Source organism: Gorilla gorilla, chromosome 1, assembly GCF_029281585.2.
Source record: "Gorilla gorilla gorilla isolate KB3781 chromosome 1, NHGRI_mGorGor1-v2.1_pri, whole genome shotgun sequence".
NCBI lineage: Eukaryota > Metazoa > Chordata > Mammalia > Primates > Hominidae > Gorilla > Gorilla gorilla.
In genome coordinates, this window is record NC_073224.2 from 103,584,703 (window position 1) to 103,597,143 (window position 12,441).

The following is a 12,441-nucleotide window of genomic DNA, read 5'->3' on the forward strand; positions in this document are numbered from 1 at the left end:
TGGTTCTCAGAAGTTAATGTGACATCACCATGAGCACCATTGAGGTCCTGGCAGTAGACAGAGGCCTGAGAGTGGAAGGACTTGGAATACCCAGCTGTATATCTGAAGAGAAAAAGTCATTTGGGGCATCTGGGAGAGTAGGTGTAGGGTGGGGAGACTCATCCTTCTTTTTCTCCTCCTTTTTCATCTCCTCCTTTCAATTCTCTTCCTCTTTGTATTTTTCATCTTTTCTTAGAATGCTGTTGAAGAGACAAAGCAACTCTCCTGTGTCCTAGAAAACAAGGAATTCATCACAGAGTTTAATAATATGTTCTTTCAGTCACTCATGGCCCCTATGTGATGTCGATGCATTTCCCTTCCAAAATGACTCACAGTTTCATGGAGAATATGGCCAGAGGTAAGCCCCTGTGCTCCAGAAGAAGGCCTCTTCCTTGGTTTTGGGTGGAAGGTCATGGAAGGCTGCTGGGGGAGGGGATGTCTGTGCTTTGTCTTACCAGACAGTATGAATTACCCAGGCAAGGAGGGTGGACAAGGGCATTTCAGGTGGCCTCTAGGAAGGAATCCTTGTTAGGAGGCTGTTGAAGTACAGAGATACAAGTGAAATGAAAGGATAGATGGAGGCCAGCTTAGGAAAGGAATGAGCAAGAGACTCTGGGAAGAGACCTTCTTAGCTGGGATTTCTGGAAGTTTCCTGTGACGGGATGCATGAGATGACCTTGCTCATGTCATGTATGTCTGTGACTTTGGTTAAGCCCCAGGACAAGGAGACTAAATAGAAATGTGCAGAACAAGAGACTAGATCATGTTCTCATGGAGGGGAGGTGAGCCCAGTTAGGTAGAGCCCAGAGTTTGACTCCTCTCACTGGATGCCCTGCCTGCCATCAAGTTGATTCATGACAGTGGAACAATCTTGAAATTGACCCCAAAGTCCTTCTGTGGTAGGCAGAATAATGGCCTCCTAAATATGTTTGCCACCTAATTGCTAGAATTTGTAAACACGTTAGGTTACTTGGCAAGAGAGACTGAAAGTAGTGAATAAAATCAAAGTTGCTAATCAGACGACTTTAAAATAGGGAGATTATCCTTGATTATCCAGGTGGGGCCAACATAAGCATACAGCTCTTAAAAGCAAGAAAAGTCTGTCAGAGTGATGTGATTTGAGAACGACTTAACTGACCATTGCTGATTTTGAATATGGAAGGAGTCCACGAGCCAGAAATGAGGGCGGCTTCTACAGTCTGGAAACAGATTCTCCAGTAGGACCTCCGGAAAGAGGTGCAGCTTTGCAGGCACTCTATTTCAGTCTGGTGAGACTTCTGTCAGCCTCTGAGCTCCAGAACTGTCATAGGATTCACTTTTGTTGTTTTAAGCCACTAAATTTGTGGTAACTTGTCACAGAAGCAGTAGAAACCTAATAACCTTCCCAGTGCTGGAGGCTCTTGGGAGCTCTTGAGGAGGGGAGCCTCAGATGAAGAATAAAATCTCATTTACCATTCCCTCATTTAAATATATTCCTACTTGTCATGTCAGCATCCTCAATCAAAGGCTAGCTTTTAATAAAGAGGCACTGAGCTGGGCGTGGTGGCTCACATGTATAATCCCAGCACTTTGGGAGGCTGAGGCGGGTGGATCACTTGAGGTCAGGAGTTTGAGACCAGCCTGGCCAACATGGTGAAACCCCATCTCTACTAAAAATACAAAATTAGCCAGGCGTGGTGGCGGGCTCCTGTAATCCTAGCTAATGGGGAGGCTGAGGCAGGAGAATCGCTTGAACCCAGCAGGTGGAGGTTGCAGGGAGCTGAGGTTGTGCCATTGCACTCCAGCCTGGGCAAAAAGAGTGAGACTCCATCTCAAAAAACAAAGCAAAACAAAACAAACAACAACAAAAAAGAGCGACTGAGATATATGGAGAAAGAACTCAGGATTCCATTCATCTGGGGTTGACTATCACATAGAGTATATGCAATATTGGATAAGTGATTTAACCTCTCATAAATTCAATTTCCTCTTGTTGAGAAAGGAAAATACTATTTCACAGATTTCTTGTGAGGAATAAATTAGAGAATGTATGCTCCAAAACTTAGGGCCATCAAGCTACTTATGAATATTAGTGCAATCTGAATCAGTTCAGGACTCACCTCCTCCATGAAGCCTTCCTTGATTTCCCTGGTTCTTCTTGTTCTATGTCCTTTGCTCTGTCCCTCCAATACTTGGTCTTTGACTTGAATTTTTTTTTTTTTTTTTTTTTTTTTTGAGATGGAGTCTTGCTCTGTCGGCCAGGCTGGTGTGCAGTGGCACATGATCTTGGGGCAGTGCAACCTCTGCCTCCCAGGTTCAAGCAATTCTCCTGCCTTAGCCTCCCAAGTAGCTGGGACTACAGGCACATGCCACCACACCCAGGTAATTTTTGTGTTTTTAGTAGAGACGGTGTTTCACCATGTTGTTCAGGCTGGTCTCGATTTCTTGATCTCGTGATCCACCCGCTTGGCCTCCCAAAGTGCTGGGATTACAGGCGTGAGACACTGCACATTTTTCTTTAAAACGGGTTCAAATTCTGCCATGTATTTATCTCTCCACGTGTGTGTGTCATAGAACATCTAATACATGCCCAAAGCCAAACTCCTGATCTTGCCTCAAAAACTCCTCCTACCACAGTCTTCCTCAGCTCAGTAAGTGGCCTGGCCTCATCATCTTTAAAACAGGAAAGTTAGACTTTCAGTCAGGTCCATCCCATCTCTGACATTCTGTGATACTGTAAATGTGATCATGAATGGGTAGCCTGGGTAACTATGTAACTTTGTAGTGTGTGGACACATGTGTGTGGGCACTTTTTCCTTGGTCAGGTTGTAATGTACCCATAGGAAGACCCAGTCTTCTGTCTTCTGCATGTGGCAGTGGCTCACCCATGGCTGATTGACCTTAGGTGACCTGTCTTTTCCTAGGTATGGAGTGGGAGTATTTGGGGTCTGAGTCCTCAAAAATCAATCTTGGTGGCCCAGTATCTGGGGTTGTGGATTAGAAAGCTTTGGAAAAATTGTCTCACCCCAAATCTTAAGATAAGGTGACTAAGTTGTTTCTGTGATCATCCCCAGCCCTCCAGCAAGATTGGAGTTAATCTGATTTAATGACATCTGAGATTTAAGATTTTAGACTTCTGGAGCTGTCATTATTGGGAGCCAGGGCATAATTAGACAGGATCAGCAGAAGAGTCTCAGGTGTGTGCAAGACAGTTTTTTTTTCTCCCATTCCCATCAAATAACTATCTCCTCTGTTCAGATCTTAAAAGTCCTCAGACTCCTCTGACCCATTCATCTGCATATTACAGGGCAATGTCTCTGATAGAGCTGAATGGTGCAGAATTTGGTTTCCTGCAGAGCGGGTGCCCCTGGGCAGCTTGCGAATTCCTGGGGGGAAGTCCACCACTCCTCTCCTCCTGTGTCACCCACACAGGGGGTCTGAATCAGAGGTGTGAATTCAGGAAAGAGCTGTAAATCACAAGCCCTCAGGGCCAGACGGGACTTGAGAGGCCACCTGATTCTATCTCCTTGTTTTAGCCCCAGTGCGTGCTTTAAACAGGAGACACAGAACTATTTATTGATTGCGTTTTTTAGATGAGGAAATTGAGGCACAAAAGTGTCAAAGATCTTGTTCAAGATTACACGGTCAGCTCATGTCTGGTCTGGGCAATGGTCCACATAAGAAACACTTAGCTATTGTGAATAATGCCGCAATAAACATACGTGTGCATGTGTCTTTATAGCAGCATGATTTATAGTCCTTTGGGTATATACCCAGTAATGGAACCAACCCAAATGTCCAACAATGATAGACTGGGTTAAGAAAATGTGGCACATATACACCATGGAATACTATGCAGCCATAAAAAGTGATGAGTTCATGTCCTTTGTAGGGACATGGATGAAATTGGAAATCATCATTCTCAGTAAACTATCGCAAGAACAAAAAACCAAACACCGCATATTCTCACTCATAGGTGGGAATTGAACAATGAGATCACATGGACACAGGAAGGGGAATATCACACTCTGGGGACTGTTGTGGGGTTGGGGGAGGGGGGAGGGATAGCATCGGGAGATATACCTAATGCTGGATGACAAGTTAGTGGGTGCAGTGCACCAGCATGGCACATGTATACATATGTAACTAACCTGCACAATGTGCACATGTACCCTAAAACTTAAAGTATAATAATAAAAAAAAACAAAACAAAACACTTAGCAGACCAGTGTATTGGGGATTCCTTATAAGCTTTGGGAAGACAACAAAGACACAGACCAGCCAGTGGCTGTTCACAGTTTGGGATCACAGGAAATACTCACATGTACATGCCGTCATCTATAGGGTGTTCAGGGACTCCAGGTTAAAGATCACCAACACAGATGGTGGGGAGGAAGGATGTTCCCCAGTTACTTAAATTTGTTGTAGATCTTCAACTTTTTCCCTTTTGAGTTTTGATTTCTGGCGCACCTTGGCCTAAATCAGGATTAGAAATCCTGGATGCTTTCTACAACTGACACCCTGTGACTTTGGTTGTTCCCCTCTCTGGACCTTCGCTTCCTCATGTAGACACTGAGGATATTTTAAATGCCACGTTCAGCTCTGATATTCGGCAATATGAGCATCTCCTTCTGGCTCCTACTGTGGGCCCAACCTGGGAATGGGGTGGCGAGGTGGCCCCTAACTCTACTTGCCTTCAGAGATATTTGTCATCCTTTTGTGGAACTCCCTGTTTCTCCCTCAAATGCACTGCTTCTCACAGCAGATAGCAGGAAGCTTTTGCTGCAGTAGGTGATGGGTTGTGACTCCAAGTGTGTACATAGATACTAGAGTACTGTTGGCATCTTGGCTTCCTAAGTTCAGTTGCCCACACTAGGGGCTTGATATAAGTTATCTGACTTCATCACCCCACCTTGCCCCTTGGTGAGACTTTTCTTCTCATTCCTCAGGTGAAGAGCTCCCTTCTCCCACTGAGGTGAAGCATTTTGCCCGGCTCCACAGCTGGCTGGTGCAGTGCTTGCTTGGAGCCCATGTCTGTAGGATGCCAAGCCCTTTCCCTTTCCTTGCTGCTGCCCGAGGTGAGGGACCCACATGGAGGTAGACTGCATCTTCCCGGCAAGGCATTAGGAGGGCTGGCAGGATCTGTATCTTGTGGCTGAAGGGGAAAGTGGCCAAGGACAAGACTGCAACAAGGGCCAGGGCTGCCTTTCAGCCCCAGGCCATTAATGCTGAGTCCCCTTCCCCTCTCCCCGCTGTCGCATTCTGGGGATAACTCCATGCCACGAGGTTAAGGAGCACAGTGGACAGGGGCTCAGTCCAGAGCAATCCCCTCTTGTTTGGGAAAGTGGCTCTGCAGCCTCTGAGCATCCAATCATTGGTTATTACTGCATGTCAGCGATGTGTGCCCGGCTGCCCGTTCTCAAAGGGCAGGCTGGTGGGAGAGTCAGGTTACGAACACGTGGCCAGAATGTGAAGTGATAAGGGGAGGAAGGCATGGAAGCTCTGAGACCACAGAGTGGGGCATCTAACCAGTTTGGGGGTGGGATGTGGGGAAGATTTTTGGAGCAGGTGACCCCTGAGTTGACTTAAAGGGTGAGGATTTGCCCAGGTGGATCATTCAGAGGAAGATTCAGTGGAGGCAGAGCAAAACGATAGAGAAGGGGGTGTAAAGTCACAAAGGCCAGAGACTCTGCATTGTGTGCCAGGAAATGCCAGCAGTTACCTGTTACTGGGCTGTAAAGTTCTAGAAGGAGATGGAGAAATGGCCTTATGGCTAGAGAAGGAGTCAGGGGCTTGATTCTGAAGGCTTTTGCATGACAGAATGTTATTTGAGCTGCCCTCTAGGCAAAGGGGAGACTCAAGGATTTTAAGCAAGGACATCATGTATAAATTTGAATTTTAGCAAGACTGCCTTGGCTGGCTTCCACTGGAGTAAGAACTGGAGGAAGGTGAACTTCGAAAGCCAGTTAGGAGGGTTGAATGGTGTAGGTGAGAGATGATGAGCGCATTTCTGGGAAAAAGCCATGACTCCTTAGTCTGAGAAGACTTTCCTTTGAGCCTGGGAGGGGGCATATAGCTCTGGAGATGAGACATATGAGATTTCCTGCACTTGGAAGACAGGTACAGCTGAAAATATCCTGGTATGCATTTTACGATCAGTTTGTATCTTAAAATCTTTATGTGTTTGGCAAACGGCTTAGTGTTTTTACTGATCTCTTTGCTGAGCATCAACCCCTGTGACATGGAAGCAGTTATGACTTATCACTAATAAAGCCTTCTAGAATTTGCCTGTGCTCGTGTGCTGAGCTGCAATCTTGGTCCTGTGGGAACAGGAGAGGAAAATAGGACGTTTGGTAACTGGTTACTTCCTCCCCTCTCCCCAGTTGCCATTCATGCATGGAGTGGAGGATGCAGGAAAAAGGTCTCTAAGGTTCCTTTCAGCTTCAAAGCCAGACATCCCCGAGGTTCTGTGCCCAGCCCTCACAGCGCCAGCCCACCTCACAGCCAGTTGCCTGATTTGGGAGGGCTTAGAAGCCCTTTTAGAAGGCTAGCTGTACTCTGCCTGATTCTCAAGAAAGCACAAGGCAAAGGGGTCTGTGGTGGAGGCTCCTTTTGTGACCATCTTAATGGATCCTCAGAACTGCTTTGTCATGAAGGGAGAGGCCTTGGTCCTGCCTGTCTTGTTATCTGGGAGCCATCGAGCCTGGTGCTACACAGATTCTTGTGATGCCACTCTTCAGGCATTGCTTATTTATACAGCCCTCTACTGTTTGGGGCAGAACCCTGGTGACTGCCGCTGGGGCTGGGAGTAATTATTACATTCTGTAGGGAGGTGGCACCCTCATCATGTCCCAACCATTTCCCCAGAATTGCCTTTGATCCAGCTTTTTGTTGGGAAAGTAGCCATTAAGAGATGTCTATCTTGGCCGGGCGCGGTGGCTCTTCTGTCCCTCCTCCTTTTTGACTTCCTGTGAGGTAGAAAGGTTTTCCACCTGTTACCCACAGCTGAAGGGATTTCCACCTGGTACCACAGTCCCCAGTGCTCTATACGAGACTTTCCCAGCACTTTGGGAGGCCAAGGCGGGCGGATCACGAGGTCAGGAGATCGAGACCATCCTGGCTAACATGGTGAAACCCCGTCTCTACTAAAAATACAAAAAATTAGCCAGGTGTGGTGGTGGGCACCTGTAGTCCCAGCTACTCTGGAGGCTGAGGCAGGAGAATGGCGTGAACCCGGGAGGCGGAGCGTACAGTGAGCCGAGGTCGCGCCACTGCACTCTAGCCTGGGCGACAGAGCAAGACTCCATCTCAAAAAAAAAAAAAAAAAAAAAAAGAGGTCTATATTTGGTTCCATTTACATGGGAGAAACGAGACCTAAATTGGAAATGAGTGGTTTCATGTTCCCAGAGCTGCCTCCTTTCAGGCTGTGCCCAGAGTTTGCAGAACCACCTGGGAGGGCACAGCCCCCTGACACGTACTGCCTGGCCTGGGACTGAGATCCTGCGCCTGGAGGGAAGGCATCCACGGCGAGGTGCCTTCGATGTGGTGCATACTCCCTAAAACATTCTTCCTTCCCTGTGTTTGTACATTGAGTAAAATAAAGGACTTTCGGGGTCTCTGAAGTAGTCATGATTATTTCATAAATTGTTGATTATTTCATGATTACTTATTTTTTAACCCACCACAAAACAAAAACATGTAAAAATCCAGATTAAAATAGAAATAAACTACTAGTTACCCATATCCCCATTGTCTTAAAATAATGAGAATATCCACAAATTTCCTTTTGTTATTATTATTACCATTATTATCGAGGAAGGTTTTGGTTAAAGATAATGGCTTTACGTTATATTTTCAATTGAGGCCTTACTTTCTTTAATTCATTTTAATGTATTAAATTAATTTAATACATTGAATAGGTTAATACATTAAAATTAAATAAATTAAAATTTATTTTAATGTTTTAAAATTATTAAATTTAATGTAATGAATTTATTAATGTATTATTAAATTTAATGTCTTAAAACAATGTTTCATCATATAATAGGTTCAAGTTTACTTAATCAGACCTTGTTAGATATTTAAATTGTTTCTAAGTTATGCTGTGATAATCACCTTTATTTATATAGCTCCCCTACCCACCATTTTGCAATTTTTTTTTTGAATAGGTTCTATGAAGTGGACCCATTGGGCCAAAGAGTTGAATCATCTAATGCTTTTGATGATACATATTCCCACATTCCTTGAATTGTTTCCTAAAAGGATTTTTGTCTATTTATATTCCCACCAACTGTAGTACACTCTTTAGCACTGGGTTCAGGATTTATTATTTAAAAGTGACCATTTAATAGAGGATGGTCTGTTCACCATGGATGAAGATGCCACGTTATTGTACTATTATCTCTCTCTCTCTCTCTCCCTTTCTTCTGTCCTTCCTCCTTTTTGACTTCCTGTGAGGTAGAAGGGTTTTCCACCTGTTACCCACAGCTGAAGGGGTTTCCACCTGTTACCACAGTCCCCAGTGCTCTAAACTAGACTTTCAGAGGCTCCTGGCATCCAGTGAGTACCTCTCTGCAGGGATCTAGAGTATGGGAACCTCAGTGCCTCAGAAGACCCTGAGACCCCAAGGTCTCCTCATGTCACACCTGGAAAACGAGGGGGTGGTGCCTTAAATGCTCCGCCTACTTCACGTATTCTAAAAGCCTGCTCTGTCACCAGCTGACTGTACAGACTCAGTCTGGTGGGGTCCCAGTTATTTTTTCTTTGACATATTTTGGACTCTCTATACTTGCCATACCCTTCGCTGTCTGAACCATCCTTCAGGCTCAGAAGGATGAGAGCTAGTTTTGTGTAATGGTTCCATAGGGAGCCATCCCAGATTTGGCTCTTCGGTTATCTATTACGATGATAGCAGGGAATCCTTAAATGCTGTTCACCGTATCGCTGCTTATGTGCAGTGCACCGAAACAATTCACAACTGGTTTGTCTGTGCGTCAAAGCTCTGTCATCTGCTTGGCCACGGGGGCATGCTTGTGACCTTCTAGGCAATCAGGTTCCTCTCCTGGTGAAAATAAGAATATCCTTGTGCCCAACCTGTCAACAAGCTGGGTATGCAACTGGCCCAAGACCTTACTGAATGGCGGGGTGGGGGGCACTAGGAGAGGATGGGACATATTCTGAGGCATTGTAGAGGCTGGCGAGATGAGAGTGGCTGAGACGGTGAGTGGGTCCCTGATCCCAGGCCTTGAAGTCTTGATTCTTACAGTTCTCCCTTTAATCCTATGCCCTGTTCCCAAACCCTTCTCAGCATGAGCTGATAAATTCTGTTTTGTGAATTAAGCTAGTTTGACATGGACTTTCTCTAACTACTTGTAAATAATCTCCACTAACACATCAGCTATGAAGGCTTTCCCTATTCATTCCTAATTGAGGTCCCAGATATGTACAATATCTAGTTTTTTGTACTTAAGTTTTTATTTTGAAATTTTATAGATTCACAGAGTGTTGCAAAAATAGAGGTTTCATGTACCCTTCACTGGGATTCTTCCACTAGTGACATGTTATGTAACTATAGTTCAGTATTAGAGCCAGGTAACAGATAGTGGTATAATCTGTAACTCCTTTTTGAATGTTTTTAAAAGAATGTCTAACTGTATGCTTACAGATGTCAAAGCCTGACTCCTGTGGTCAGGAGATTTACAGGCTAAGAAGAATTACACAAAGCAATGAAGTTCAGGTGTGATGAGTGTTACACTGCGGTGGGTGTGGGGTGCTCCTTCACCAACTCACTATGTCCCTGTAAACCTGGCACTTGGCATTTGTTAACTCTTTTTTTTTTTGAGATGGAGTCTCGCTCCTCTCATGCAAGCTGGAGTGCAGTGGTGCGATCTCAGCTCACTGTAACCTCCATCTCCTGGGTTCAAGTGATTCTCCTTCTTCAGCTTCCCGAGTAGCTGGGATTACAGGCGTGCGCCACGCCCAGCTAATTTTTGTATTTTTAGTAGAGACGGGGTTTTGCCATGTTGGCCAGGTTGGTCTCGAACTCCTGACCTCAGGCGATCCACCTGCCTCGGCCTCCCAAAAGTGCTAGGATTACAGGCATGAGCCACCGTGCCTGGCCTGGCATTTGTTAATTCTTTAGCCTCACGACAACTTCGTAACAGCAGTACTGTTAGCATCATCACTCCTTTTGCAAAGAGAGGAAAACTGAGACACAAAGAAGTTAAGCAACTTGCTTAAGGTTACAAGGTGTTAGGGAGCAGAGATAGAGTTTCATTAAACCCATGCAGCCTGTACTGAGAGCCCTTCTGCATAAGCATTATGCAACAGGACTAACAGAAAGGTAGTACAACGCCTTTTCCTGAGCCTTCCTGGACCTTTCACCAAGATTCTACTCCTCTTTCTCCCTCATACCATCTCTTTCCTGCTTCCTGGGGTTAGACACTTTCACAGCTGCAACCATATTTATGGATCTCTCAGGCTTTGCTCTAACACCGCCTGGCATTACCTGGGTACACCCTTCAGAGGTGGGCACCTGCCTCTAAGCAGCAGGTGGGGTCAGAGGGAAAGTCAGTTCTCAAAGGTTGTTGAGAGTGCAGGGTTCTAGCCTCACTTCTCAGGGATTGCTTGTTGGTGGTTTAGTGCTGTAAAACAACAAACAAAACAAATCAAAACCCACCAGAAACACCAGGAGAAGTCTTGCACAGCAGAGGAACACGTTTACTTGTCAGTTCATGGTTTCAGTCTCCAGCCCCACAGCGTTATACATGGTGGAGGTGGCAGTGGTGGTGGGGTTGGGTAGTGCCCACAGTGCCTCACTCTGGGGGAGGGCAGGGAGGTGGGCAAGCATGTGGGCAGGATGAAGGGCATTTAGGAGGACAGGGCTTGGTGCAGGGCTGGGGAGGGCAGGATGAAGGAGACTGCGAGGGGCAGGGCGGGCACTTGGGTGGTGCTGGACTCTTTTCCCGTGGGCACTTTTCAGAGCAGCGTTGCAGCAGCTTCTTTAAACAGCTGGGCTGGCATTTGGACTCACACTTTTGTTCACACTTGGGATCGCAGTTCTTGGGCTCAGTCTTGGGGTCATTTGATTTACTTTTATCATCACTCGACATTGTTTCTTGATTTTCTGAGCCCTGCAAAGAAATGTGAGATGCACTGTAGGTGGGAGAGGATACCTACAGGCTTCTTACAGCTTATCTTTGTACTTAAGAAAGTCTTCCCTGAGATGCAGTCAGGGTCTAGATCGTCTTCTCATTTAGGGCCGCCCTCATCCTTGTATGAGTTTGAGATAGCATTTCTTAATCTCTCCACCCTTAACTCTGCTTTCTTTTCACTTATTCTTGCTTCCATGCCATAGACTCTAGTAGGAGTTCTTAACCTATGGTTTTGGACCCCCCACCTCCCCCACCCCACTGAAACTGTATTTCAGTAGAGTTGGTGTCTCTGTAACTCCATATGTTGTATTTAATTCATTTAGAAACATGATTCCAAGGAGTCCCTAAGTTTGACCAGATTGCTCAAGGCATTCATGGCACAATAGAAGTTTCGCTCCTCTAAGGCCACTTCCTGTTCCTCTGAAGATAGGTGGGAGGTACACTAGCAGACTTGGGGGCCTAGGACACTGCTTTCAATCCTGTGTCCCACCTAAGTTCCCTGAACCTTGAGAATTGCTTTCTTTACTAGAGGCCATGGGAGGGAAAGTAATTTAATCCCTGCCATGAGTGGGTTCCCATGAGCTACTCTAGAACTGCCCACTGCTTTGCCTCCATCCAGGTTCTGATAAATAATAGGGTAAGGGAAGAAATCAGGAGATGAACCACGAAATTCCAATTTCTCTGAAAATCTGAATGATAGAGCCACAAAATGTGATTTTCAGAAGGGGATTCCTTTTCTCTCCTGTTGAGTTTTGCCCTGAGCTAGGCATTTCTGTACGGACAGTTTAACTCCTAGATATGGACAGGGATTTTCAGTCCCTCACAATACTTCAAGTTGGATCTAATTGGTTATACTTCTTTGATTTCTTTTAACAATATAAAAATAACATTTTAAATTTTGTTTTAAAATCAGTATAGCTCTCTGGGGAGGCATATTATTAAGTTGAACTCTAAAATTGTTGAGACTCTATTCCAAGGTGAAGCACACACCAGTTCTTACCACTGAAAATAGCAGGACACTTTCATTCAAACATGACTTTCCCAACCCTGCTCAGTGCGTGGGGTACTTCAGGTCACTCCCAGGACAGAAGAGGCCAAAGAGTGGCCACTTCCACCTGTCCAAATGCAACTTACCCCTCTGTGTTGGTGGTGAACTTGACAAGCAGTTGAGTGAGGTGGATGTTATGGCTGTGCCTGGGAAGGTGGCTTTTCCCTCTGGTTCCTCTGCCCAGATCTGAGGAAGCTGGGGGTGGGGGCAGGGGAAATGACC

The 12,441-nt window shown here is 45.6% G+C and overlaps 1 protein-coding gene across 1 annotated transcript; it reads right to left on the reverse strand.

The window, feature by feature from the left end:
* Positions 1 to 10,716: 10,716 nt before the first annotated feature.
* On the reverse strand, positions 10,717 to 12,432 carry LELP1 (late cornified envelope like proline rich 1). The gene is made up of 2 exons (XM_004026716.4): positions 12,306 to 12,432; positions 10,717 to 11,150 (listed from the first exon to the last, which is right to left on the reverse strand). The coding sequence occupies exon 2, from the start codon at positions 11,127 to 11,129 to the stop codon at positions 10,833 to 10,835; it is 297 nt and encodes a 98-aa protein (XP_004026765.1). The 5' UTR covers positions 11,130 to 11,150; positions 12,306 to 12,432; the 3' UTR covers positions 10,717 to 10,832.
* Positions 12,433 to 12,441: the final 9 nt, after the last annotated feature.

Excerpts from the sequence above, each read along its gene's own strand:
- LELP1 (XM_004026716.4), bottom strand. The coding sequence starts at position 11,129 with ATGTCGAGTGATGATAAAAGTAAATCAAATGACCCCAAGACTGAGCCC.